Source organism: Dermochelys coriacea, chromosome 17, assembly GCF_009764565.3.
Source record: "Dermochelys coriacea isolate rDerCor1 chromosome 17, rDerCor1.pri.v4, whole genome shotgun sequence".
NCBI lineage: Eukaryota > Metazoa > Chordata > Testudines > Dermochelyidae > Dermochelys > Dermochelys coriacea.
The window spans coordinates 23,187,318-23,211,163 of record NC_050084.1 but is presented as its reverse complement, the minus strand read 5'-3'; the positions used below and the strand labels follow the sequence as shown (position 1 = coordinate 23,211,163).

Here is a 23,846-nt window from a genome sequence, read left to right as displayed (position 1 = left end):
AGTGCCTCCCCTGACAGCATGGAACCTCCATGGCTGAACCAGGTGGAACAGTCTTATTCAGCTCTGGTACAGGAGGTGCTCTTGGGTAGCAGACGAGAACCGCCTATCTGGCTAAATGGAAGAGGTTCTCGATCTGGTCAGCACAGAAAGGCGTTTCACCTACAGACTCCTCACTGCCCCTCATTCTGGACTAGCGGCTTTATCTAAAGCAGGAGGGATTGACAATTTCATCCATAAGGGTTCATTTAGCTGTGATCTCTGCATTTCACCCGGGAGTGAACGTCCAGTCAGTGTTTTCAAACCTAATTGCAACCATTTCTCAAAGGGTTTGGAACAACTCTACCAACAAGTACCCCAGCCTCTGCCCCCTTTGGACCTTAATTTGGTATTGACAAGGCTGACAGGACCCCCATTCGAGCCACTGGCAATGTGTGTTTTGCTCTATCTTTATTTGAAGGTGGCTTTTCTCATGGCCATCACCTCAGCCAGAAGGATCCTCACCTCTGAACCACTGTATATGGGCTTTTTCAAGAACAAGATATGGCTCTGGCCGCACCCTTCTTTCCTCTCTAATGTGGTTTCTCAATTTTATAGTAGCCAGGACATTTTTATCCCAGTCTTCTATCCTAAACTGCACTCTAGCAGGAAGGAATAGAGGCTCTACTCACTGGATATGAGACGTGCGCTGGCAGTCTACATAGAGAGGACTAAGCCATTTAGAAAGACCGCCCAACTCTTTGTAGCCATCGCAGGCAGAATGAGAGGCAGTCCAGTTTCTGCCCAGAGAATTTCTTCTTGGATTACATCATGCATCTGCACCTGTTGTGACCTGGTGAAGTCCCACATCCTCGCTTGATGGCTCATTCTACAAGGTTGCAAGCATCCGCGGTGGTGTACACAGCACAGGTCCCAATCCTAGGACATCTAGAGAATGCGACCTGATTGCTGATCCACAAGTTTACCTCACACTACGCCATCACTCAGCAGGCTAGAGATGATGCAGGTTTTGGCCAAGTGGTGCTAGTCTGCTTGTCAGTGAAACTCTGATCCCACCACCTGACCACCTTGGGAATCCCCTGCATTGGAATGGACATGAGCAAACACTCCAAGAAGAAAAGACGGTTACTAACTTTTCTGTAACTGTTGTTCTTCGAGATGTGTTGCTCATGTCCATTCCAAAACCTGCCTTCTTACCCCTCTGTCGGAGTTGCAGTCAAGAAAGAACTGAGGGGGCAGTGGGGCAGCAGGTATTTATATACTGCGCCATGTAGGCGTCATTCCACGGGGCACCATAGCCAATCTGACGGATACCACTAGGGAACAGTGCACATGGTGTGCGCACACCTACATTGGAAAGGTAGTAACCGTTTTTCTCCTTCTGCACTGCCCCAGTCCATGAACTCTTGCTTTGTTTTAGAGGATTTGTACAATTACCCAAAGATTCCACTCCATGCCCCAACTGATATAGATACTGGGTTGGAAAGGCTAGAGAAGATGGTTTAAGGTAGTAAAAGAAGTGTGACTAGATGAAATAAAAGGAAAGGAAGCTTAGTCTAAATATCTAGAAATCCTTCCTAGCTCCTAGGCTGTGAAATACTCAGGGGGAAGTGGTGGAGACCCCATCCTGTGGAATATTTAGAACCAGATGGGACAAAGTGCGAGGAAATGGAGGGAGCCGTTCTTTCCTGGCAGAGTGCTGTGCTCGCTGTGGCCTGACAGGGCTTCTCTTTTCTGATTATGTTGGGATAGTGATTTGCCAGGGATGCTGCTCTCTTTTCTCTCTACCACTGCTAGGTTTGGAGTCTGAAGGGCAGGTGTGGTGATAACGGGTTTCCTGTTTCTCATTTAGGGGAGCTAATGGATGGCAGGAGAGGGCTGGTCCCCTCCAATTTTGTTGAACAAGTTTCAGATGATGACCTCATGACCTTTCTGCCTCCAGAGGTAAATGATCTCACCCAGAGCTCGCACCACGAGAGGATTTTTGTTGGTGCAAGCACAAGCAGTGGAGAGAGAAGTGATCACTCTGCTGATGAGGCCAGTATCAGTCCATTGCCTAGTAGACCAGAAGACCAGGAGGAGCCTGTCAATCACACAGCAGTGCCTTACCCGAGAAAGCTGACTCTGATCAAACAGCTCACCAGAAGCATAGTTGTAGGCTGGGAGCCACCACTTTTGCCAGCTGGCTGCACAGACATAGAGAGCTATAACGTCTATGTGGATGCAGAGTTATGCCAGAATGTGAAGAGTGGTTCTCAAACTAAAGCTGTGATCGAGAAGCTGGACTTGGAGCTGAAAGCCTATCGCATCTCCGTGCAAAGTGTGACAGACCAAGGAAGCTCCGATAAGCTGCGGTGCACTTTCTGTGTAGGACAAGATTTCTGCATAGCACCAATGCTGCTGAAAATCAGAAGCATGACAGCGACCTCAGCAGAAGTTACCTGGCTACCGTGCAACAGCAACTACATTCATGCAGTGTACCTCAATGAGGAAGAGTGTGATAGCACAAAGCCAGGTGTCTACTGGTACACTTTCCACAGCTTGCACCCTAGCACTCAGTATGTTGCCAAGGTGGAGGCCCGGCCCCCCGGGGTGCTCTGGGAGTTGCCCCAGGAGAGGCGTGAGAAGAAATCAGCAGTGATACACTTCACTACTCCCTTAGCAGGTACTGGGGATGGAGGGGGACAAACAATGCAGTTTACTAGGTGGTTTCTCTGATTTCCAAAGAGTAACACTTGGAGCTGGGGCTGGGATTCCCAGTTTCAGAAGATATAACCGCACTAGCTCTCCTTGAGTTACTATGTTAAAACCAGAATGTAGCGGGAGCGCTAGCCACCCCGAGTGGTTGCCCATCAGAGACACTAACTACATACACAGGATGGCTAGCTCTTCCCACAGCTCATGCTGATGCAGCTACTCTCTATTTTTGGCACCCTAGCTTGATGAGAGCTAGCCCATGTATGTCAGAGCCCCAGTTCCAAGTGTAGACAGACATAAGCTGGTTTGTCATTTGGTTTTAACATTTTCCTGTTTTAGTTTTACAAGTTAAACTCTTCTTGCTGCAAGTTGCTGAGTAAAAATAGCAAATGTCCACCTTCATTGAAGTGTGCCTTCCGGGGGAGAGGTGACATGTATCATCATTAAATACATGCACCATGCTGCAGGAATCACTTCACTTCACCCTCCTCTGCATTTGCAAAAGCCTGATTTCCACATGGGGAAATTCACAAAGCAAAAGCATTGCATTTTCCCTGCTCTGATTTGGTCTGTTTCTCTCAAATCTGGAGATGAATTGCTCCAGTGATTTCCGCTCCTGTAATTTTTGGGTGAGAGAGCTTCACTTCCTTCCTTCCACTACTTATTTGGATTTAGTTTGGCAATTATGCCACTGTCCTGACAAATAAGAGGGAAAATCTCATTGATCTCTCCTAGGAACTCCTGATGCACCACTTGATGTCCAAGCAGAGCCTGGCCCCTCAGCAGGCATTCTGGTTATCAGTTGGCTACCTGTCACCATTGATGCAGAAGGATCATCGAATGGGGTCCGAGTTACCGGTTATGCTGTATATGCTGATGGACAGAAGGTAATATACATGTAGTCATAGGCTGGATACTGGGGTGCAAAGGGATGTGGGATGGGGATATTGAAGTGGAGAGTGGGTATGTTATTGCCGGGGCTCCATATGGTTCAGTGAAGTCACATGGATTATGCCAATTAATTTGCTGTTGTCGTGGTGCTCAGTTGCCCGCATCACAAGTGAGGGAGTCCCTGTCATGTTAGTGATGTGCAAACACAAAGGAAGACAAGGTCTCTGCTCCAAAGAGCTAAGGGCTGAAACATCAGCTGCAAAAAGACTTATTCTCTAAGGACGTCATTCAGTGTGGTGCATGCAGGGAATAGCTAGTTAGCTGAAAGTTCCCGGTTACACATTTGGCGTTTTTAGACACATCCCTGGCAATAGATTCAGAGGCGATGTGTGGGGCAGACATGGAGGGTCACATCCCCCCACCTGATTTTCTGCTTGGTGTGTTGGGGTGCACTCACCGCTCTGGCAACTCCTGCTGGTTGTCTTGGGAAATAGCTCTGCATGGTAGTGCGCCCTCTTCAGGTGGTGCCTCGCTACTGTCACTCCTGCTCTAGGACACACGTCTCTCCAAGGACCATGGTGTCCTCTTCAGCAACATTACCCTCAGAGGCAAAAAAAGCATTGAGTACATTGGCTTCATCCAAATTAAAAAGGATGAAAGGGGCCAGGTGGATCTGAAAGGCAATGCATTCAGAGAACTCCATTTACTTCCCTCTGGAAGTCTCTATTGCAGGAGATTAACTCACTTAAATCATAGAATCATAGAATATCAGGGTTGGAAAGGATTTCAGGAGGTCATCTAGTCCAACCCCCTGCTCAAAGCTGGACCAATCCCCAACTAAATCATCCCAGCCAGAGCTTTGCCAAGCCTAACCTTAAAAACCTCAAAGGAAGGAGATTCCACCACCTCCCTAGGTAACGCTATCCAGTGCTTCACTACCCTCCTGGTGAAATTGTGTTTCCTAATATCCAACCCAAACCTCCTCCATTGCAACTTGAGAACTTCTTGTTCTGTCATCTGCTAGCACAGAACAGCCTAGATCCAACCTCTTTGGAACCTCTTTGGAACCCCCTTTCAGGTAGCTGAAAGCAGCTATCAAATCCCTCTTCATTCTTCTCTTCTGCAGACTAAACAATATCAGTTACCTCAGCCTGTCCTCATAAGTCATGTGTTCCAGTCCCCTAAACATTTCTGTTGCCCTCTGCTGGACGCTTTCCAATTTTTCCACATCCTTCTTGTAGTGTGGCACCCAAAACTGGACACAGTACTCCAGATGAGGCCTCACCAATGTCGAATAGAGGGGAACGATCATGTCCCTCGATCTGCTGGCAATGCCCCTACTTCTACAGCCAAAAATGCCATTAGGCTTCTTGGCAACAAGAGCACACTGTTGACTCATATCCAGCTTCTCGTCCACTGTAACCCCTAGGTCCTTTTCTGCAGAACTGCTGTCTAGCCATTCAGTCCCTAGTCTGTAGCGGTGCATGTGATTCTTCCATCCTAAGTGCAGGACTCTGCACTTTTCCTTGTTGAACCTCATCAGATTTCTTTAGGCCCAATCCTCTAATTTGTCTAGGTCTCTCTGTATCCTATCCCTACCCTCCAGCGTATCTACCACTCCTCCCAGTTTAGTGTCATCTGCAAACTTGCTGAGGGTGCAGTCCATGCCATTCTCCAGATCATTAATGAAGATGTTGAACAAAATCGGCCCCAAGACCAACCCTTGGGGCACTCCACTTGATACAGGCTGCCAACTAGACATGGAGCCATTGATCACTACCCATTGAGCCTGATGATCTAGCCAGCTTTCTATCCATCTTATAGTCCATTCATCCGCCCATACTTCTTTAACTTGCTGGCAAGAATACTGTGGGAGACTGTGTCAAAAACTTTGCTAAAGTCAAGGAATAACACGTCCATTGCTTTCCCCTCATCCACAGAGCCCGTTATCTTGTGATAGAAGGCGATTAGATTCGTCAGGCATGACTTTCCCTTGGTGAATCCATGCTGACTGTTCCTGATCACTTCCCTCTCCTCTAAATGCTTCAGAATCGATTCCTTGAGGACCTGCTCCATGATTTTTCCAGGGACTGAGGTGAGGCTGACTAACCTGTAGTTCTCCGGATCCTCCTTCTTCCCTTTTTAAAAGATGGGCACTACATTAGCCTTTTTCCAGTCGTCCGGGACTTCCCCCTATCGCCATGAGTTTTCAAAGATAATGGCCAATTGCTGTGCAATCACATCCGCCAACCCCTTTAGCACTCGTGGATGCAGAGCATCTGGCCCCATGGACTTGTGCTCGTCCAGCTTTTCTAAATAGTCCTGAACCACTTCTTTCTCCACAGAGGGTTGGTCACCTCCTCCCCATGCTGCACTGCCCAGTGCAGTAGTCTGGGAGCTGACCTTGTTCGTGAAGACAGAGGCAAAAAAAGCATTGAGTACATTAGCTTTATCTGCATTCTCTGTCACTAGGTTGCCTCCGTTATTCAGTACTGCCTTCCCAAATTGAGCATCTGATTTGGCTCCAGAGTAGAATGACTTGTTTGTGATGGGAGAATAAAGAGCTTTGTAACACAGGCAGAAGCAGTGGCCATAATGCTCACAGGATCATGGGTGGCATCCTGCTTTCTGCTCTCAGTCTGGACACCTAACTCCTTAAATATTATCTGTACATACATTGTGCAGTGGTTGTGATGTCCAGTAGGCTACTAGCTCTTGGTAGAGACCTCACATACCACCCTTTAGTGAATTATTATGCATATGTACAACCCAGCGTATCCCTGTAAATCTCTCTACCCTCCCATGCCCTCTGCTAGTTTGCCCCAAAAGGGTCCTAGATCACATCTCACCCCTTACATTGGCACAATAGGGCTAGCCACTGACAATTCTGTTTATATTGGTTTGGAACCCCATAGCCTGGACAATCCATCTGCCACTCTGTTTCCTTACCCTTCATATGTACAATTGCTGTATCATATTCCTTCTGCACTACACTCCACTCAGCAGCCTGGAGTTGGAATCTCATACCAGAGATGGTCTGTTAGAATCACATGGCATCTCCTTTTAAAAAGACCACAATAATTAGAGAGAATGCAAACAGCAGTGATAAATGAGCTGGAAGGCCTGGTGGACCCAGAAAAGTTTTAGGCAGGCCTTGCAGAATCCACTGACCTACTTGCCCATGATAGGCAGCACATGGTCCAGAGAGAGGTCTATCAACTCCTGCAGGATCTCAGCTTTTGTTTAATGAATTAAGTTTGTACTCTTCATTGTTGAGAAGAAATCCTGCTGAAGAATGACCTGAGTGCTGGCAAAGTAGTGACTTCTGCCTGAGACTGCAGGAGACCCCCTAGTGCCTCCAGTGCTGCTCAAAGCTCTGCTCAGCTGCAGCAGGCATAACACTGACCAGAGTCTTCTGAGCTTCATTGCTGCTATTCAGAGCCCTGTCAGCAGCAGTGAAGCTGACAGAGCTGAGATAATTGTCACTTGGCTGCTGTTTGGGAAGTGGAGGCAGACACCAGCACTGTTGTCTATAGAGGAGGGATTAACAGAGTAGTGGAGATGCCCACTCCTTGTTACTGTTACTCATTGTAGCAGCCTGGTAGAGAATGGAGAATTGAAGATCCTGCCACTGCCAAATAGCAGCCAGGAGGAACCTTCCGCCTCAGACCTGCCTCCTTAAGTCCAGGCCAAAATCTGGGTCTGCCTCTGTCATCTCCTGGTGAATGTTCAGATGCCAGATTAAGGCTAAGGCCAAGTTCTTCATCTTTCTCCCCAAAACTTCCCCCTTCCCTCCTTTCTTCATCACCATGGACACCACCATCATCTTCCCTGTCACTCAGGCTCATAACTTGGGTGCCATCTTTGATTCGGCCCTCACTCTAGGGCCTCACATTGAGGCTTTGTCTAAATCTTGCCAATTCTTCAGTTTAACATCTGGAAGGTCTGGTCTTTCCTCTCCATCCATGCAGTTAAAGGCCTCATTTTGAGTCTCTTCATCTCATGTCTTGACGGATGCACACTCCTCTTCTCTGCCCTTGACAAATGCCACCTTGCTCCACATATCCATTCAAAATTCCACTGCCAAAAAAAATGTAACTAGTTCATCATTTTGAGCACATCACCCCTTTCTGTGCATCCTTCCACTATTCCCCTTCGTTTTCCATCACATCAAACACAACCTACTCAGCTTCACTTTCAAGGCAGTTCACAGCTTAGAATCATAGAAGATTAGGGTTGGAAGAGACCTCAGGAAGTCTCAAAGCAGGACCAACCCCAACTAAATCATCCCAGCCAGGGCTCTGTCAAGCCAGGCCTTAAAAATGTCTAAGGATGGAGATTCCACCACCTCCCTAGGTAACCCATTCCAGTGCTTCACCACCCTCCTAGTGAAATAGTGTTTCCTAATATCCAACCTAGACCTCCCCCACTGCAACTTGAGACCATTACTCCTTTTTCTGTCATCTGGCACCACTGAGAGCAGCCAAGCTCCATCGTCTTTGGAACCCCCCTTCAGGTAGTTGAAGGCTGCTATCAAATCCCACCTCTGTTTGATACCGGCTGCCAACTAGACATCGAGTCGTTGATCACTACCCGTTGAGCCCGACAACCTAGCCAGCTTTCTATCCACCTTGTAGTCCATTCATCCCATCTGTCTTATCTCCATGCTATCTATTGTCACTCAGACATTACTAAGATGTCAGCTTGCACCTCCATTCTGCCAACACCGCCAGTCTCTATCACCCACTCATTACATTGTCAAATAGGAATCTTCATGCTTTGTCCCAGCCTACACTTCACCTATGGGTGGAGCTTCCTGTGACCATCCACAAAGCCACCTCACTGTCATCCTTCAGATCCCCCCTTAAAACTCTCCTTTGCCATGATGCCTAAAGAAAACTTGACAGCAGGTAGGGCAGCTGCTGTTGTGAAATCACTGCCTGTCAGGTTGCCAGATGTTTCCGTGTGCTCCCTCAGGGGTCTGTCTCTTGTATTAGAACTAGAGTGTAAATCCTTTGCAGCAGGAACCATCTTTTTGGTGTCAGTTTGCACAGCGCCGAGCACAGAGGTGGGCAAACTACAGCCCGCAGGCCACATTCAGCCCGCGGGACTGTCCTGCCCAGCCCCTGAGCTCCCGGCTGGGGAGGCTAGCCCCGGGCCCCTCTTTTGCAGCCTCAGCTCACCATGCCGCCAGAGCTCTGGGGGCGGGGCTGCAAGCTCCTGCTGGGCAGCATGGCTGCAAGAGCCGCCAGGTGTAGTGTAATAAATTGCTCCCCGTAGGAATGTGCTACTTATGGAGCACAAGGACTGGCAGCACTAAACAGTACACCATAAGTAGCACATTCCTGTGGGGAGCAATTTAATACACTACACCTGGGCAGGGAAGGTGGTGCCTCCCCAAACAGCCTGGCTCCTGTCCCCATCCATCCCCTCCCACTTCCCGCCCCCGACTGCTCCCCTCAGAAACCCCCACCCATCCACCCTCCCCTGCTTCTTGCCCCGACTGCCCTCTCCTGGGACCCTCCATCCCTAACCGCCCCCCCTGGAACTCCACTTCCATTCAACCCCCCCTGCTCCCTGTCCCCTGACTGCCCTGACCCCTATCCACACCCCCAATCCCTGACAGCTCCCCCGGGACTCCCATGCCTATCCAACCGCCTCTGTCCCCTGACTGCTCCCCAGGACTCCCTGCCCCTTATCCCCCCCCACCCCAGCCTTACTATGCCGACCAGAGCACCAGGACTGGCAGCTGTAAGTAGCACACCATAAGTAGCACATTCCTACGGGAAGCAATTTACAGTTTCAGAACCCTGATTTGCCCTCAGGCAAAAAGTTTGCCCACCCCTGGCCTAGCAGAACGGGTCCTGGGAGGGAGCCGCAGATGCTAGCACCCTAACCAAGAGTGAAATGCAGAGGCATTTAGGCACCTAACTGTTGTTCGTGCTACGGAGTGTTGCTGGTGTTGCAGAATTGTTAATGTGGCTAGTGCTGCCATTCTTGGACCATCTGTCTCAGCTGTGCTAGCAGCCAGTGCAGCATGTGGATTCAGCAGATCTCGATGTTATCCATAAGAAAGGCCACAGGCTCGGTTTGGTGGTGAAGGCGCTTGGCTAGGTTTATAGTCAGCAAAGCAGGGTTCTCATGCCCCATAGGAGCTACAGGGACACTAGCACATGGATGCTTGTGACAGGTACCTGCTCAATCAACATAACAAGGGACGTAATACGCTCCAGATATGATTAGTTACCACCCTTCTCTTTGTACCTGCTAGTTCCAGCACAACATCCTCATCCATTATCTGTCATCCCCTCCTTATCTTCATGCAGGGTCGATGTGGTCCTGTAGCACCTCTTACAAATGCATTTATGTAGTTACTTGAGAACTCTGGGTGTTCTTGTACCATCCTCTCCGGCCAAGAACGTGCTTACCTGGTTAGCTGACACTTAGTGTGTCGCTATTCTGCCAAGGCCAGACCTGCTCTGGTTCACAGCCTTTGGTTCACATGGCTAGTGATGCCCAGGGCTCCTGCAAGGCTGCACTAACTACCACTGATGAGGGCCTCTAGGCATCTGACTGTTGAGCAGGGGGGAGGTGCATCTCTCTGCTCAGAACTCAGCAGTGACCCTCTCCTGGAGTTAGGCATCTCAGCCAGTTCAGCCGTGCTCTAGCAGGAGAAAATCAGGCCTTTCTCATGAAAAGCCAGAGAGAAACCTACCACATGACAGCCAATAGCCCAGGCCCCCGGAGATCTAGGAGAGCTGCTCTACATGATGTGGAGGGAAGACTTTAATCCAGGGCTCTTACATCACTTGGGAAGCCCTATCCGCTGGGCTATTAGGTATTCAGGGGCAGGGAGCTCTCAATTTTGCCTGTTGAAGTTGCTCCACTTTGTATCAATAATTAACTATTCATTGGAACAAGGACTAGTACTGAGGTCTCCATATCACTGGTGAGTGCCCTGACCCCCTGGTTATTCAGGGTGGGTGTCTCACTTTCTCCTGTGGATGTTGTCCCTCATTCCTAAAAAACTAGACTGAGACACACACCCATGAAAAATTACCGTGCTGCTCTTCCCCAGTTATCTATGGGTGAGATCCGATCCGTGCTCTGAGCACACCTACTCAGCTAGACCCTTCTGGTGACATAGGCAGGGTAATGTCTAGTTGGAAAATCCTCTTTGGCACTACTGGGGCTTTGGGTGAGCTAGGACCACAAGGAGCTCACTAGCTGTGGGGTGGGGTCCGTGCGTAGGCGGCTTAACGCATGCCAACCAGCAGAAATGGAGCTACTGAGGGTACGTAGATGCCTACAGGGGTAGGAAGCAGCTGAGCAGTGATTCTGAGAATGTCAGAGGCATCTAATTGGTGGACTGAGGTACCTAAAGAGGGAGGGAGGCGTCTAAGTCCCTTTTGTGGGTCTGGCTTTAAGTGACTTAATTGCCCAAGCCACTTTTGAAAATTGAACTTAATGGATTTAGGAGCCTAAGAGTCATTTCCAAAAATTATTTAGGGCCAAATTTTCAAAGCTCTTTAGGCATCGAAAGATGCAGATTGGCACCTAGGCAAATTTTCCAAAGCATCTAAGCAGGTTACGTTCCCAATTCCCATTGATTGCAGGTTAGGCGCCGAACCTGCATAGGCTCTTTTAAAAATCCCAGTAGGCACTTGTCTGAGTCTTTTCTGATTGCCTAAGTCTTTTTTGAAATCTGGCCCTCAAGCATGCAGGTCACTTGGGTGCTTTTGAAAATTTTTGTGCTAGTAGGTATCAGATGCATATTTCAAACCCTTGGTGAAGGAACTCACACTCTATCTTAGAAGCAGGAAAGGAGAGTGGGGTATGAACACTCCACACTCCAGTACAGATGCTTGCAGAGAATGGCTTAGAGCATTGCAAGCTGAAACTGACCTGCAACTTACTGTACCCGTGGGTTCATGGAAAAGCAGCCTCCTCGCGTACATTTACATTGCAAGAAAACCTGTGGCAGCGAGCCACAGAGCCCTGGTTAGCTTAGTGGGGCTTGCAGGGCTCACTCTAGAGGGCTAAAACTACCAGTGTAGACATTTGGGACAGGGCTGGAGCCCAGGATCCAAAACCCTCCCCACTCACTGGGTTTCACAGCCCAGCAGGAGCCCGAATGACTACACTGCTATTTTCTGCTTCATAGCATGAGCTCCATACATCAGTTGGCCCAGGCTCCGAGTCTCATTGTGGTGGGTCTTTGCAGTGTAGCTGTACCCCTGTAGGGTGAAACACAGCAACCAGGAAAAGTGCACAGCACAAAACAGTTCAGACAGGAAAGAGAGAACGCTGTTTGCAATGGCAAGTCTCTTCCTTTCCCCAGGCCAAAGCCAAGGAGCCTGGAAGACTGTCAGGGCTTGGGAGAGAGGGAAGCAGCAGCCAGTGGGGATGGGAATGATGCCAGTATTAGGAAACAAGAAGAGTCAGCATTTGGTTCCGAGGCTTCAGATGTGGGAGGGACTGGAAAAAGGGAAGATTATAGTTCTAGCTTATCCACATTTCTCATGCAGTTGAAGGTAACTAAATCTGGGCAAAAGGATGTGCTAAAATTGGAGAGGGTTCATTGACTCTCATTGCTGCATTTAACAGAGTGTATTTCCAGTGCTGGTTTTGCTAGCAAGGGCTTTCCACAACCATCTACTCCTTCTTGCCCTTTGTCCTGGGGCAGCCCAAGGAGTCCTTTGTGGGGCTGCAGACACAGCTGGAGAGTTGGGTTCTTGCTGGGGTGACTTATTCTCTTTTCTCTGTCTGCTGTGACTTGCCTCATCTCCATCCGCAGAAGGGCTGGACAGCTGCAGTTTCTTGCTACCACTCAACAGCCAGGAGCTTTGAAAAATGATAGGAGGACAGTAGGGTTGGAAGCTGGCTGCTTGAGTTCACATGCCTCCGGTCCTGAGCAGCCTTGTACAGCCCACGCTGCTGCCCATACTACTATGGTGTCATTGCTGTTGATACTCAAGCTAACTAGATCAAAGCTAGCTCAGGTATGTCTCCACATACTACTGGAACCTGTTACCTGTGCACAGGTAAGAGACTCTTCCTGTTTCTCTATTGCAGGTGATGGAAGTTGCATCTCCAACTGCTGGCAGTGTCCTAGTGGAGCTGTCCCAGCTGCAAATGTTCCAGGTGTGCCAGGAAGTCTCTGTGAGAACTATGTCTCTGTATGGAGAATCAGCTGATTCAGTGCCAGCCCAAATCCCCTCAGCCTTGCTGAAAGCTTCTAGACATTCCTCATTACCACAGACTATTGTTTCTACCAGTCTTACTTCCAGACTGATCTGTGGGGAACCCAAGGGCTCTCCTCCCAAGCGAATGCCAGTTACACACTGCACAGCTCCACTCTTCCCTCCACAGAAGTGTTCCACTGACCTCTCAGATGCCAAATTCACTGTCCACACCACTCCCAGCTGTGATAGCTCAGTGAATTGTCTGCCAGGGAAGATCTCCCCACACCTGTGCCTCTCCTCTCTCCGGGTTTCCTCAGTGCAAGTGTTGGGCACATCATCCCCAGTTTCAGACACTGCAAGACATGAGCAGTGTCTGACTTCCCTTCCGCAGCCTGCAGGAGTGGGCGAAGAACCCAAGCCTTCGAGGGCAGCAGCATTGAAGGGCCCTGGTGAAGACATCCAGGCACAGGGGACGGTGAGTGCCTGGGAATCCTGGTCTGAAAAGTGTCATGAATTCTAAGAGACTGGAAAGGCAAGGGAAACAGACCTCATTGCTGGGAGTGGAGAGAATTTACAGGGAAATGACTGAGTGCCATTTTTCTCCTTGTCAGGTGACACACTGTGTTTGAGCGTGTGTGGGCCTCATACTGGTGGCAGAATAAAAGGAGAGTATTGTCTGCTTTGGTGTGTGCACAGAACAGGAGGGGACAAATGAACCTCATTGCTCAGCTGCATGTGCACCAGCAGCTCAGAGAGCTGCACCAGGGAGGCAAGAGATAGGAAATGTGGGTGATGGAAAAGGCACCATTATCATTATTATTATAGGTGATGATGATGGTGTTTGTATGGCATTCACCATCCATCCATCTCTTATCAGTGCAGGCTTCTGCACTTGGTGGTATTGGTCGCTGTGAGCTGTGCTGGGCAGGGTGGGCAGGAAAGGATACAGAGGCAGTCTGTACAGGCAGCCAGCAAAATATCTGCAGGGGCGGTAGCTGATCAGGAGTCAGGAACCAGTGTAATGGGTTCCCAGAGCACTAAGCCGTCTGAAGTCACTAGCCTGGGGGGGTCTGTGTACACAGCAGGCAGAGATGTGACTGCAGCCCATACCCAAGCTAGCTTTGGTCTAGCTAGATGGAATAACAATGGGAGTGAAGCTGCAGCAGCAGCAGCTGGCTGCTTGAGTCCACATGCCTAGGGTCCTGGGCAGGCTTGCACAGCCCAGGCTGCTGCCCATGCTACCATGGTGTCATTGCTGTTGATACTCGAGCTAACTAGATCAAAGCTAGCTCAGGTATGTCCACATGCTGCAGTCCCATATCTGACTGTAATGTAGACAGGCCCTGGGGGGACAGGTCTGATCAAGGTGTGAATCTGCTATTTAGGGGAGCAGAGCACTCTGTGAGGGAGGGTGGCTGGTGGTCTGTGAGGAATTCAGGCCGCAGGCACAGGGCAGAGGAGGCCTGTTAACCTGTGTTGTGACAGTCACAACTGTGGAGGAGAATCTTTGTCTCTTTGACACTTAGGACAACTCTTTAGGCTTCTCCTTTGGGATAGACTGCGGCATTAGTGCAGACTGAGAGGTGTAGTTAGCAGGATGCCCCAGTGGTGCACATTGAAATATTGGCCTATGTACTGATCCCAGTTTCTTCTCTTCCATAAGCTCAGTCTACTTTCTGCCTTTGCTGTCAGCCTACATCTTGAAAACAGAAACAGTCAGTCACTAGCAATGGGTGAGGTCACCTCCAGTGTAATGCCAACCCCAGTAACAAAAAGCTAGAAGGAACTTGCTTCAGAGCCACCTGCAGCCGGGAGTGTTTCCAATGCAAAGCAGAAAGGAGCCACATTAAACTGTGCTCCTGCACTTACATGCCACATGGGCTGAAGGGGTTTAATCCAGGGAGATTGCTTTCATCTTAATCATGAATGGATGTTTCACACCCACAATTCCACCACTGTTAGTCACGGTCTGTAGTTTGCACTGAAGGGTGCAAAGGATTGGAATAGAGGGGAAAGAGATAGGGGTTGAGGGACACAGGCAAAGCTGTGTGGGCAGCCCAGGACTAAAGCAGCAGGTTTTGCTGCAGGTCAAGATGGGGGTGCATTGCACTGCCAGTGCTAGGTATGACTAGAGTGCCTTGGCAGGACTGTGTAGGGGAAGCCTCCCTAATCCTTACCTTCACTATGACTGGCTATAGACAAGGCACCTGACTTTTAGTAGCAGCAAAACTCACTGAAAAGTGTAAGCTCAGGGTTGTCTGTGTCTCGCCCTCCACAACCCCTGATGACTGCAAAGGCATTTCTCCCTAACCCTTGTTCCGCAAAGATGCTGAATTAGGGAATGTGTGATCCAGGGCCTCGTACGGAGAAATAATCATGCAGCCAATACTATGAAGCTTCATCTTCCTGACCAAAACAGTTTCTTTTTCAGGAGGAGCTCTCTGTAAGCAAAGAACCTGGGCTAGAAAGCAGTGATGTGAAGATGCTCATGGAGACCTGCCACGCATGCTTTGTGGAGGAGCGGTTGAAAGAGTCAACCATTTACAGAGATAGGAAGGCAAATGAGCAATGCTTGAGTCCAGAGCCTCAGCTCTCCACCCATCAGGACGAGGTGGGTGTGGACAGTTGCAGAGACTCAGACAGGAATGGAAGCTCTGTGCAGGAATTCCTAAGAGTGACCCCTGGAAAGAAACTGATGAAAGAAATTTCCCGAGGAGACTCTTCTCTGATGGCGCCCAAAGTCAAAAGAGAGGTTTGTGTTACTCCAGGAGAATTTCTGCCTAAGGGGCCATTGTTTTTGAATCCCAGAGCTGTAAGTGCATCATGCAGAGTCCTGTGCAATGTATAGGAGCCCAGTTCTTTCCCCGCAGATACGACGCTCTGAATGATTTTTCTTTTTGCCCACATAAGTTGCTCTCTATCTCCGTTCTGCTCTCTTGTATCCTGCCATGCTTAAGGTAGCTATCCTTAGGCAGAAGGGGAAGTGCAGCTTTGTACGTTGCTGAAATGGTGAGCCAGTCTCAGAGGTCTGAGTTCTACATCAGACGTTTTTCTTTTCAATAGCAGGAAGAGAAAATAGCAGAAGCAGGAAAACGGCAGCTGAATCTGCTTGCGGAGCACAGCCGCAGCTCTGACCTGTCAGATATTTTGGAGGAAGAGGAGGAGGACCTATGCTCAGACCTGCAGGGAGAAAAGCAGTGGGACCCAAGGGCTTACTGCAGCGGAGAGAACGGGGGAAAGGTAACTTCCAGCAATGTCACCTTACTAGTGTGTTTGAGTGGACTCATTCCATTACATTAGCGAGTAAGAGGGGCCATCTAACTGAGCCCAGATGCTCTCAGCAGCTGTTTGCTAATCTCCTACTCTCACAGCTCCCCATCTTACAGACTTATGTCCTCTCCCACTAGCTGGGATACCTGTTTATTGTAGAAGGGAAGGGATGGGTGTGAGAAATAAACTCTGGAGTCAAATGGGTAAGTAGTTTTATTTTATGGGTAAGTATGTTTTATTCAGCTGGAGCAATACAAAATGTACTGCAAAGGTAACACTATAGGCTGAGATCCTGTCCTCATTGGAATCAATTGCAAAACTTCCATAGACGTCACTGGGGCTGGGATTTGACCCCTAATATATAAATAACAGTGAATGTTCAATAAATTAGTACTCAGATTTGTGTAAAAAAAATCTGTAATGTTCACATATTTATAGAGCCCATACAAACCTGATACGAAGGTGGCATTAAAGTTCCAATCTTGCAAACGCTCATGCGCATAAGTAACTGTCTGCACATGATTGCAGTTGGACTTCTCCTGGGCATAAAGCTAAGCGCACGGATAGATGAGTGCAGGCTCGTGGCCTGAGGTTATATGGGTAGGCTCTGAAAAGTGAGGAAATGTCAGCTAAATTCACACACATGATATGAGAAGTAGTATATGATGCTGAAATTAAAGACTCCATTGTTGTTATTCACCCTCAGCAGGGAAGAGAGTTAAGATTGTGTATGACTGAAAAATGGCATTTGACCACATAAATGATTGCTGTGATGAATAAACACAAAGGGTTAGAATATGGTTGTGCATGCAAAGTGGTCTTCAATCAAGCTGGAAAGACTTGCAGAAAATGCTCTTTGGTCAGTGTCTGAGGCCATTTGAATTCCTTTTACAGTTCCAAAAGGTAGCTACAATTAGCCGATCTGGGGATATGTGACTGGCAGCTTGCATTGCTGCTGTGATGAAGCTGCTGAGGAGAAACAGTTAGCAGAGGGCAATGTGATGAATCTGCTGAGGTTCCATCTGCTGCTGCTGTTTTCCTCCTGCTCAGGAGGGACATAGGTGGCTAGGTGGGAAAGTTCAGGGCAGCTGGAAGGCCAGCTGGGAAGAAGTGTGTCTAGATGACTCTAGGACTGGTGCCGTAGCTGGAGGTAGTGGGCTTGCCTAGGAAGGCACTACTGGGGTTTGGCTTACCACAGCAGCCTGGCAGCTCCATGCAGGGGGAACAAGGCTCCTACTGCTGAACATGGGTTTTTACCACTTCAAGGTAAATTGTGAAGCAAAGCACTTTATTTGTATTCTGCCCAGAACCTCTGTAACGTATAAACTGGGTCTCAAAGTGTTGCTGTTTTTAAAAAGCTCTGCTTGGTGGTTTATTAAGAAACTAGAATGATACAAATCAACATGGAACTTACTCAATGGTTTAAAAACTGGCTAACTGACAGATCTCAAAATGTAATTGGAAATGGGGAATCATCATCAAGCAGCTGTGTTCAAGGGTGCCAGAGCCCTCCCCAAAGTGGGGGGGTCAGGAGCCCCTGCTCCTGAGGCCCCACCCCCAGCCAAGCTGGAAGCCAGAGCAGGGCCGGGGAGCCCACCCCAAACCCCTTACTGCACTTGGGTCAGGGTGGGTCTGAAAGTAGCCTCCTGCTTGCCCCCCGACACTGCCCAGGGCAGGTGGAGGGACCCAGGCTCCTCACAGCTGCCCGCACAGCTCTCCCCGACTTAGCTCTGGCCGGAGGGGGGTTGGAGGCTCAGAGCTGCAGCCCAGCCATGATAAGTAGGGTCCTACCAAATTCACAGTCCATTTTGGTCAATTTCACGTTCATAGGATTTTTAAAATCATATATTTCAGAATATCAGATATTTAAATCTGAAATTTCATTGTGCTGTAATTGTTGGGTCCTGACCCAGAAAGAAGTTGTGGGGGCCCACAAGGTTATTGTAGGGGGTTGCGATACTGCTACCCTTACTTCTGTGCAGCTGCAGATGGCAGTGCTGCCTTGAGAACTGGGCAGCTGGAAAGCGGCGGCTGCTGGCGGGGAGCCCAGCTCAGAAGCAGCACAGAAGTAAGGGTGGCATGGTCTGGTACTGCCACCCTTACTTCTGCGCTGCTGCTGGCAGGGTGCTGCCTATAGAGCTGGGTGCCCGGCCAACAGCCACCAATCTCCAGCCCCCCAGCTCTGAAGGGAGTGCAGACGTAAGGGTGACAATACTGCAACCTCCCTAAAATAACCTTGTGACTTCCTGCAACTCTGCTTTAGGTAAGGACCCCCAATTTGGGAAACACTGGTGTCCCCTCTGAAATCTGTATAATATAAGGTAAAAGTACACAAAAGACTATCTTTCACAGGGAGAGATCGGATTTCAATGTCCGTGATGGGTTTTTTGTGGCCGTGAATTTGGTACAGCCCTAATGATAAAAGCCAGGTGGGCAGCTGTGGGGAGCTGCTGAGGACCCCCACCTGCTCATGGTGCGGGGGACCCGAGTAGCCCCTGGCCCTTATCCCTGCTCGCTGGGCTCCAGGCCCAGGGCAAGTGGAGGGTCCATGCCGTGACTTCGCACAGCTGCCCACGCAGCTCTTACCGTGGCTAGGCTGAGGCTCTAAGGCTCCCACCCTGGCCAGAGCTGGGTCAGGGAGAAACGTGTGGAATCACAAACCCCTCCACCTGCTCTCGGCCAGGCGGGGACACCGTCCAGGGGTTGCTCTCAGTGCCCCCCCCCACATGCCAGGCAGGTGGAGGGTCCACGCGGCTCCCCACAGCTCCTGGGGTTCTCTGGCTGCATTCCACACTGGCCTGGCTGAGGGGTGGGGCAGGGCCTTGGGGGGAAGAGGAGGGGAAGGGGTCCGCCCTGGTGAAAAATGGTTGGGCCAGGCCCCCCCACACACTTTCAAAAAGTGGAAGGGCCCTGCCCCCCACACCCTCAGTTCTGGCACCACTGGGTGTGTTTCTAGTGGGGTCAAACAGGGATTGGTTGCTGGCCCTATCCTGTTTAACATTTGTATCAGTGACCTGGAAGAAAACATAAAATCATCACTGATAAAGTTTGCATATGACACAAAGATGGGGCAGTGGTAAATAATAAAGAAGACAGGCCACTGATGGAGAGTGATCTGGATCGCTTGATAAACAGGTCATGCACACAATATGTTTATCAATATGGCCAATTGTAAAGCACACATCTGAGAACAAAGAATGCTTACAGGATGGGGGAACTCTACCCTGGGAACCAGGGACACGGAAAAGACTTGGGGGTCATAGTGGACAATCCGCTGAACATTAACTCCCAGTCCAACGCTGTGGTCAGAAGGGCTAATACAGTCCTTGGATGTATAAACAGGGAAATATCAATTAGGAGTAGGTAGGTTATTTTACCTCTCTATTTGGCACTAATGTGGAATACTGTGTTCAGTTCTGGTGTCCACACTTGAATAAAGATGTTAAAAAATTGTAGTGATAAACTCAAGGAGTTCTATCTATTTAGCTTATCAAAGAGCAGGTTAAGGGGTGATTTGATCACAGTCTATAAATACCTACATGGGGAACAGAAATTTGATAATAAAGGATTCTTCAATCTAGCAGAAAAAAGTATAGCATGATCCAGTGGCTAGAAGTGGAAGCTACACACATTTAGACTGGAACAAGGTGCACATTTTTACTAGTGATGGTAAATAACTATTGGAGTAACTTACTAAGCGTCATGGTGGATTCTCCATCACTCACAATTTTTAAATCAGGACTGTTTTTCTAAAGATTTGCTCTAGTTCTAGCACAACCATTGGACTTGAATCAGGCAGGTAAGTCCTATGACTTGCAGGCTGTCAGACTAGATGATCACAGTGGTCCTTTTAAACCTTAGAAAAGATGAATTTATGGAATACCCTTTCCCAGCTGTCTTCTTTTTGGTGAAGGATTTTAGCACAGTCTTTGGAAGCTTTGGATGGTGGCATCACAGGAGCCATCTGTGTTGCACTTCTCAGAGCCCCCAGTAGAAAAGGAAAGGGATGGATACTGTTAATGTGAATAGTTAAAACGTAGTAAACCTGTAATGCACCATCTGAAAGCTGTTGGGTCAAAAGAGCAAGGGGAGCCTCGCAAGTTGGCTGCTCAGAAACAGCCTCATGTTGTTTAGAATGTTTTTTTAAAAAGGGAGCCTGAAACAGCTGCTTTGCGGGGGAGAAGGGCACTTCAGCATGGGATGGCTTTGGGGGGTAGGATAGCAGGGGAGATCAGGCAGCAGCACTCGCCTCTGGAGTGCTGCTGTGAGCAGGTGGAAACAGTTGGTGGAGCCTGGAGGGAGACTGCCCAGCATTGGGAGAGAAGCCAATAGTGAGCAAGGCAGCAACTGGTATTAAAAAGGAAGTGGGGAGCCAGTGGATAGGGACCCCAGTGGCCGAGCTGTGTCTTCGCAGGGCACCAGGAACAGAGCTGAAAGGGAGAATGTCCAGTTCAGGACACGAAAGAAAGAAAGATGGTAGGAATAGTAGGGACAGCCACAAAATGAACTTTACCTAGCAAGAGGAAAGACAGTGGTCGAAGGGGGAAAGAGGAAAAGTTAAAGAAAGAACAGTAAACAAGAGGAAAAATAAATAGTCTCTAAGTAACATAAGCAATTATTAGAAAAATATTATTAAAAACAGTGAGAAAAATAAAGATGAAGGAAAGGTGAAGGAAGCTGTAATAAAAGAGAAATAGAGTTAAGAAATAAGGGGAAGTCAGCTGTAGTGAAAGTAAAAAAATAGTAAGGACTGTAAAACAAAACATCCAGACAGCATCTTAAAGCATGCAGGAATAGAGAAATTGTCAGAGAGCAAAGGGACTGTAAGCCAGAGAGTAGTGGAGGAATAACTGTTCCATCAAGAAGCAACCACATCACATCAAGGAATATGTCTTTCTTTAAGCTGGAACTCAAAACGGTAAACAAAGATTGCAGAAGAGGATTGCTCAAGATATAACTAAACATCCTGGAGAACTTTCCCTCCAAAGTCTGGGCTTAAAGAGGCTCAAAACTGAGAAACTGAAAAGGAAACATATAACAGTGGGGTTTATGTTCTAGTGCATTGTATTTTCTAATTCAAAATTCTTTTGTTTCATAAATGTAAATTGTTACCTATAAAAGCAGTTTAATTAAGATAGTAGGTAATATACAGTAGATAACAGTAATAATTTACAGTAATTTATGGTGACAGATTTCACAGTGGTAGCCATGTTAGTCTGTATCAGCAAAAACAACCAGGATCCTTGTGGCACCTTAGAGACTAGCCTAAGTAGTAGTCGTTCTTCGAGTAGTATCCCTATGGGTGCTCCACTGTAGCTGTGTCTGTGCCCCTGTGCTACGGATTGGAGAATTTCAATAGCAGTCTGTCCTGCCTGCGCAGCTCGAGGCTAGCCAGCGTGCTTGGGCATTCCCTCCTCAGTTCCTTCTCAGCCACCCCTGGTTAGAGATGGAGCTAAGAGCTGTCCATTTACTATTTATTAACTTTTATTAACTCCCTTTAGTTTTGCAAAATTTTAGCTTCCCTTGAAGCTTCTTCCTTTGTTTGTTTTTTGTTGGCCGTGCCAAAAAAAAAAAAGCAGAAAGGGTTTGCCCCCCTGGACAAGGGTGTGCCTAACTATCCAGGCTTCAAAAAATGCCTTAGCTGCAAAGAATCCATCCCAGTAATAGATGGTTACTCCCACTGCATTCACTGCCTGAGAGAAAAGCACAATCCACAAAAGTGGGCCACAGGCCAGCAGTTAAAACCCATGTCCAGGAAGGACTGAGAGTTAAGGATCAAACTCCGGCTCATGGAGTCGGCCTTCAACTGCCAGAGTCCTGGCGAGAGCTATTACCACAACCTTCTATGTCAAAGGCAGGTGATCCCAAGGAGGCGAACCACTCACTCAAGACTGTTAAGAAAAGGTTTGAGAGTCGCCATAAAGAGTCCCGATCGAGCCAGAAATGGTCTCCAGCTCCATCGGTGTCATCAGTACTGATGGTGCTGAAGATGCCTAAAGTTGGTACCCAGGGCACGTGCAGTACGAGTCAACAGAGTAAGTCAGTCTGCCAAAGACCCGATGGGCATAGGCAAAGAAATACCGGTATTGTGTGGAACATGAAAGTCATGAAAGATCCACCCTGGAGAAGGCTATGTCGGCGCAGCGATCAGCATCGGCACCAACCCCAGCGCACGTGGCACTGACAGACTGTATGACTAGGTCCGTATCGCCGACTCCATTGGTACAAACCTCTTGGCACCGATAACCACCTGTAACAACGACATCCACATCATGGATTTCCAGTGAGCAACAGATCTCTTGGTGTCTGATGTACCGGATTCCGGTGCAAGTTCTCCCAGAGCATTGGACTTGATGACATCTCCATGCCACACTCCACCTTTCTCCTCATTGGAGTTGGATAATGAGCCATATGGGACCTAATTTCACCCTGAGCACCAGGCATATCACCCACCCAACCCTCAACCTCCATGGTTTGGGCAACCATGATACCAGCCACCAGCCCCTACCCTCAATGGCCACCATACTGTGACCCCTGGCAGGCCAGAGGCAACAAGCCTCCCAGGCTTCTAGTTAGGCATACGAACAGGCAAGGAAGCACCCTCCTTTCACTGCGGCTTCAAAGGGTTCAAAACCTCCTGAGCAACCAGGGGAGGAAGTTGGAGCTGAGACAGAGGAGGAATACATACTTCAAGCTTGTTTCTCGTCATCTTCACCTGACAAGGTGGTGATAAGAACAGCCATACTGGGTAAGACCAAAGGTCCATCTAGTCCAGTATCCTGTCTTCCGACAGTGGCCAATACCAGGTGCCCCAGAGGGAATGAACAGAACAGATCATCATCAAGTGATCCATTCCCTGTCACGTATTCCCAGCTTCCGGCAAACAGAGCCTAAGGGCACCATCCCTGCCCATCCTGGCTAATAGTCATTGATGGACCTATCCTCCATGAACATATCTACTTCTTTTTTTAATCCTGTTATAGTCTTGGCCTACACAACATCCTCTGGCAAGGAGATGCCCCCTCCACCATCCATGGTGTATGATTTTAAATCATTCCAGGACCTAGCTAGGAGGGTGGCAGAATCCCTGCAAATACAGTTGAATGAAGTGACTGAGCCTCACCACAAACTGATGGACATTTACACTCTTCCATCTCTGCCAGAGTGGCCCTCTTGGTTAACGAGGTGCTCGTGGATTTCGCTAAAGTCATATGGCAGACCCGTGTCCATCCTCCTGACATGCAAGCGAGTGGACAAAAGTATTATGTGCCGGGGAAGGGCACGGAATTTCTATTCTCACACCCACCTCCCAATTCCATCATTGCAGATGTGGTTAATTCTAGGGCTTGCCAGTGCCAGTTTAAATCCATCCCATGTGACCGAGACCGGAACATTTGGACCTGTTTGGCAGGAATTCCTATTCATCAGCCACCCTTCAGTTCTGGGTAGCAAATTACCAGGCCTTGCTAGCCAAATATGACTACCAGAATTAAGTGAAACAAGATACCTTTATTGAGAAGCTCCCAGACTCCCATAAGGACCAATTCAAGGCCATAATTAACAAGGGCCAGCTGGTGCAGCTAATCTGTGCACCTGACTAGTCCTTCCAATCTGCATTAAACATGGCTGACACGTTCGATTTCCATGGCCATTGTTATGAGAAGGGATTCATGGCTGCATTTTTTTGGCTTTCCTAAAGATGTCAAAACCCAGGTGGAGGACCTTCCCTTTGAGGGAATGAAGTTATTCGCCAAAAAGACTGGTGCATCTCTTCACACATTGAAGGATTCTCAGATGATTCTTCGA

At 48.6% G+C, this 23,846-nt stretch overlaps 1 protein-coding gene across 17 annotated transcripts in view; it reads left to right on the top strand.

Moving 5' to 3' along the window:
• Positions 1 to 23,846, top strand: part of TSPOAP1 (TSPO associated protein 1) — a 231,749-nt gene that overhangs the window by 152,642 nt on the left and 55,261 nt on the right. For 13 of the 17 annotated variants that reach the window (XM_038375875.2, XM_038375868.2, XM_038375862.2 and 10 more), the window contains 5 exons: positions 1,850 to 2,662; positions 3,430 to 3,581; positions 12,661 to 13,245; positions 15,202 to 15,522; positions 15,834 to 16,010. In XM_038375875.2, the coding sequence (XP_038231803.1) occupies positions 1,850 to 2,662; positions 3,430 to 3,581; positions 12,661 to 13,245; positions 15,202 to 15,522; positions 15,834 to 16,010 (2,048 nt within the window). The remainder of the gene's footprint in view (positions 1 to 1,849; positions 2,663 to 3,429; positions 3,582 to 12,660; positions 13,246 to 15,201; positions 15,523 to 15,833; positions 16,011 to 23,846) is intronic. The other 4 variants (XM_038375863.2, XM_043499394.1, XM_038375869.2 and 1 more) reach the window with 3 other exon arrangements.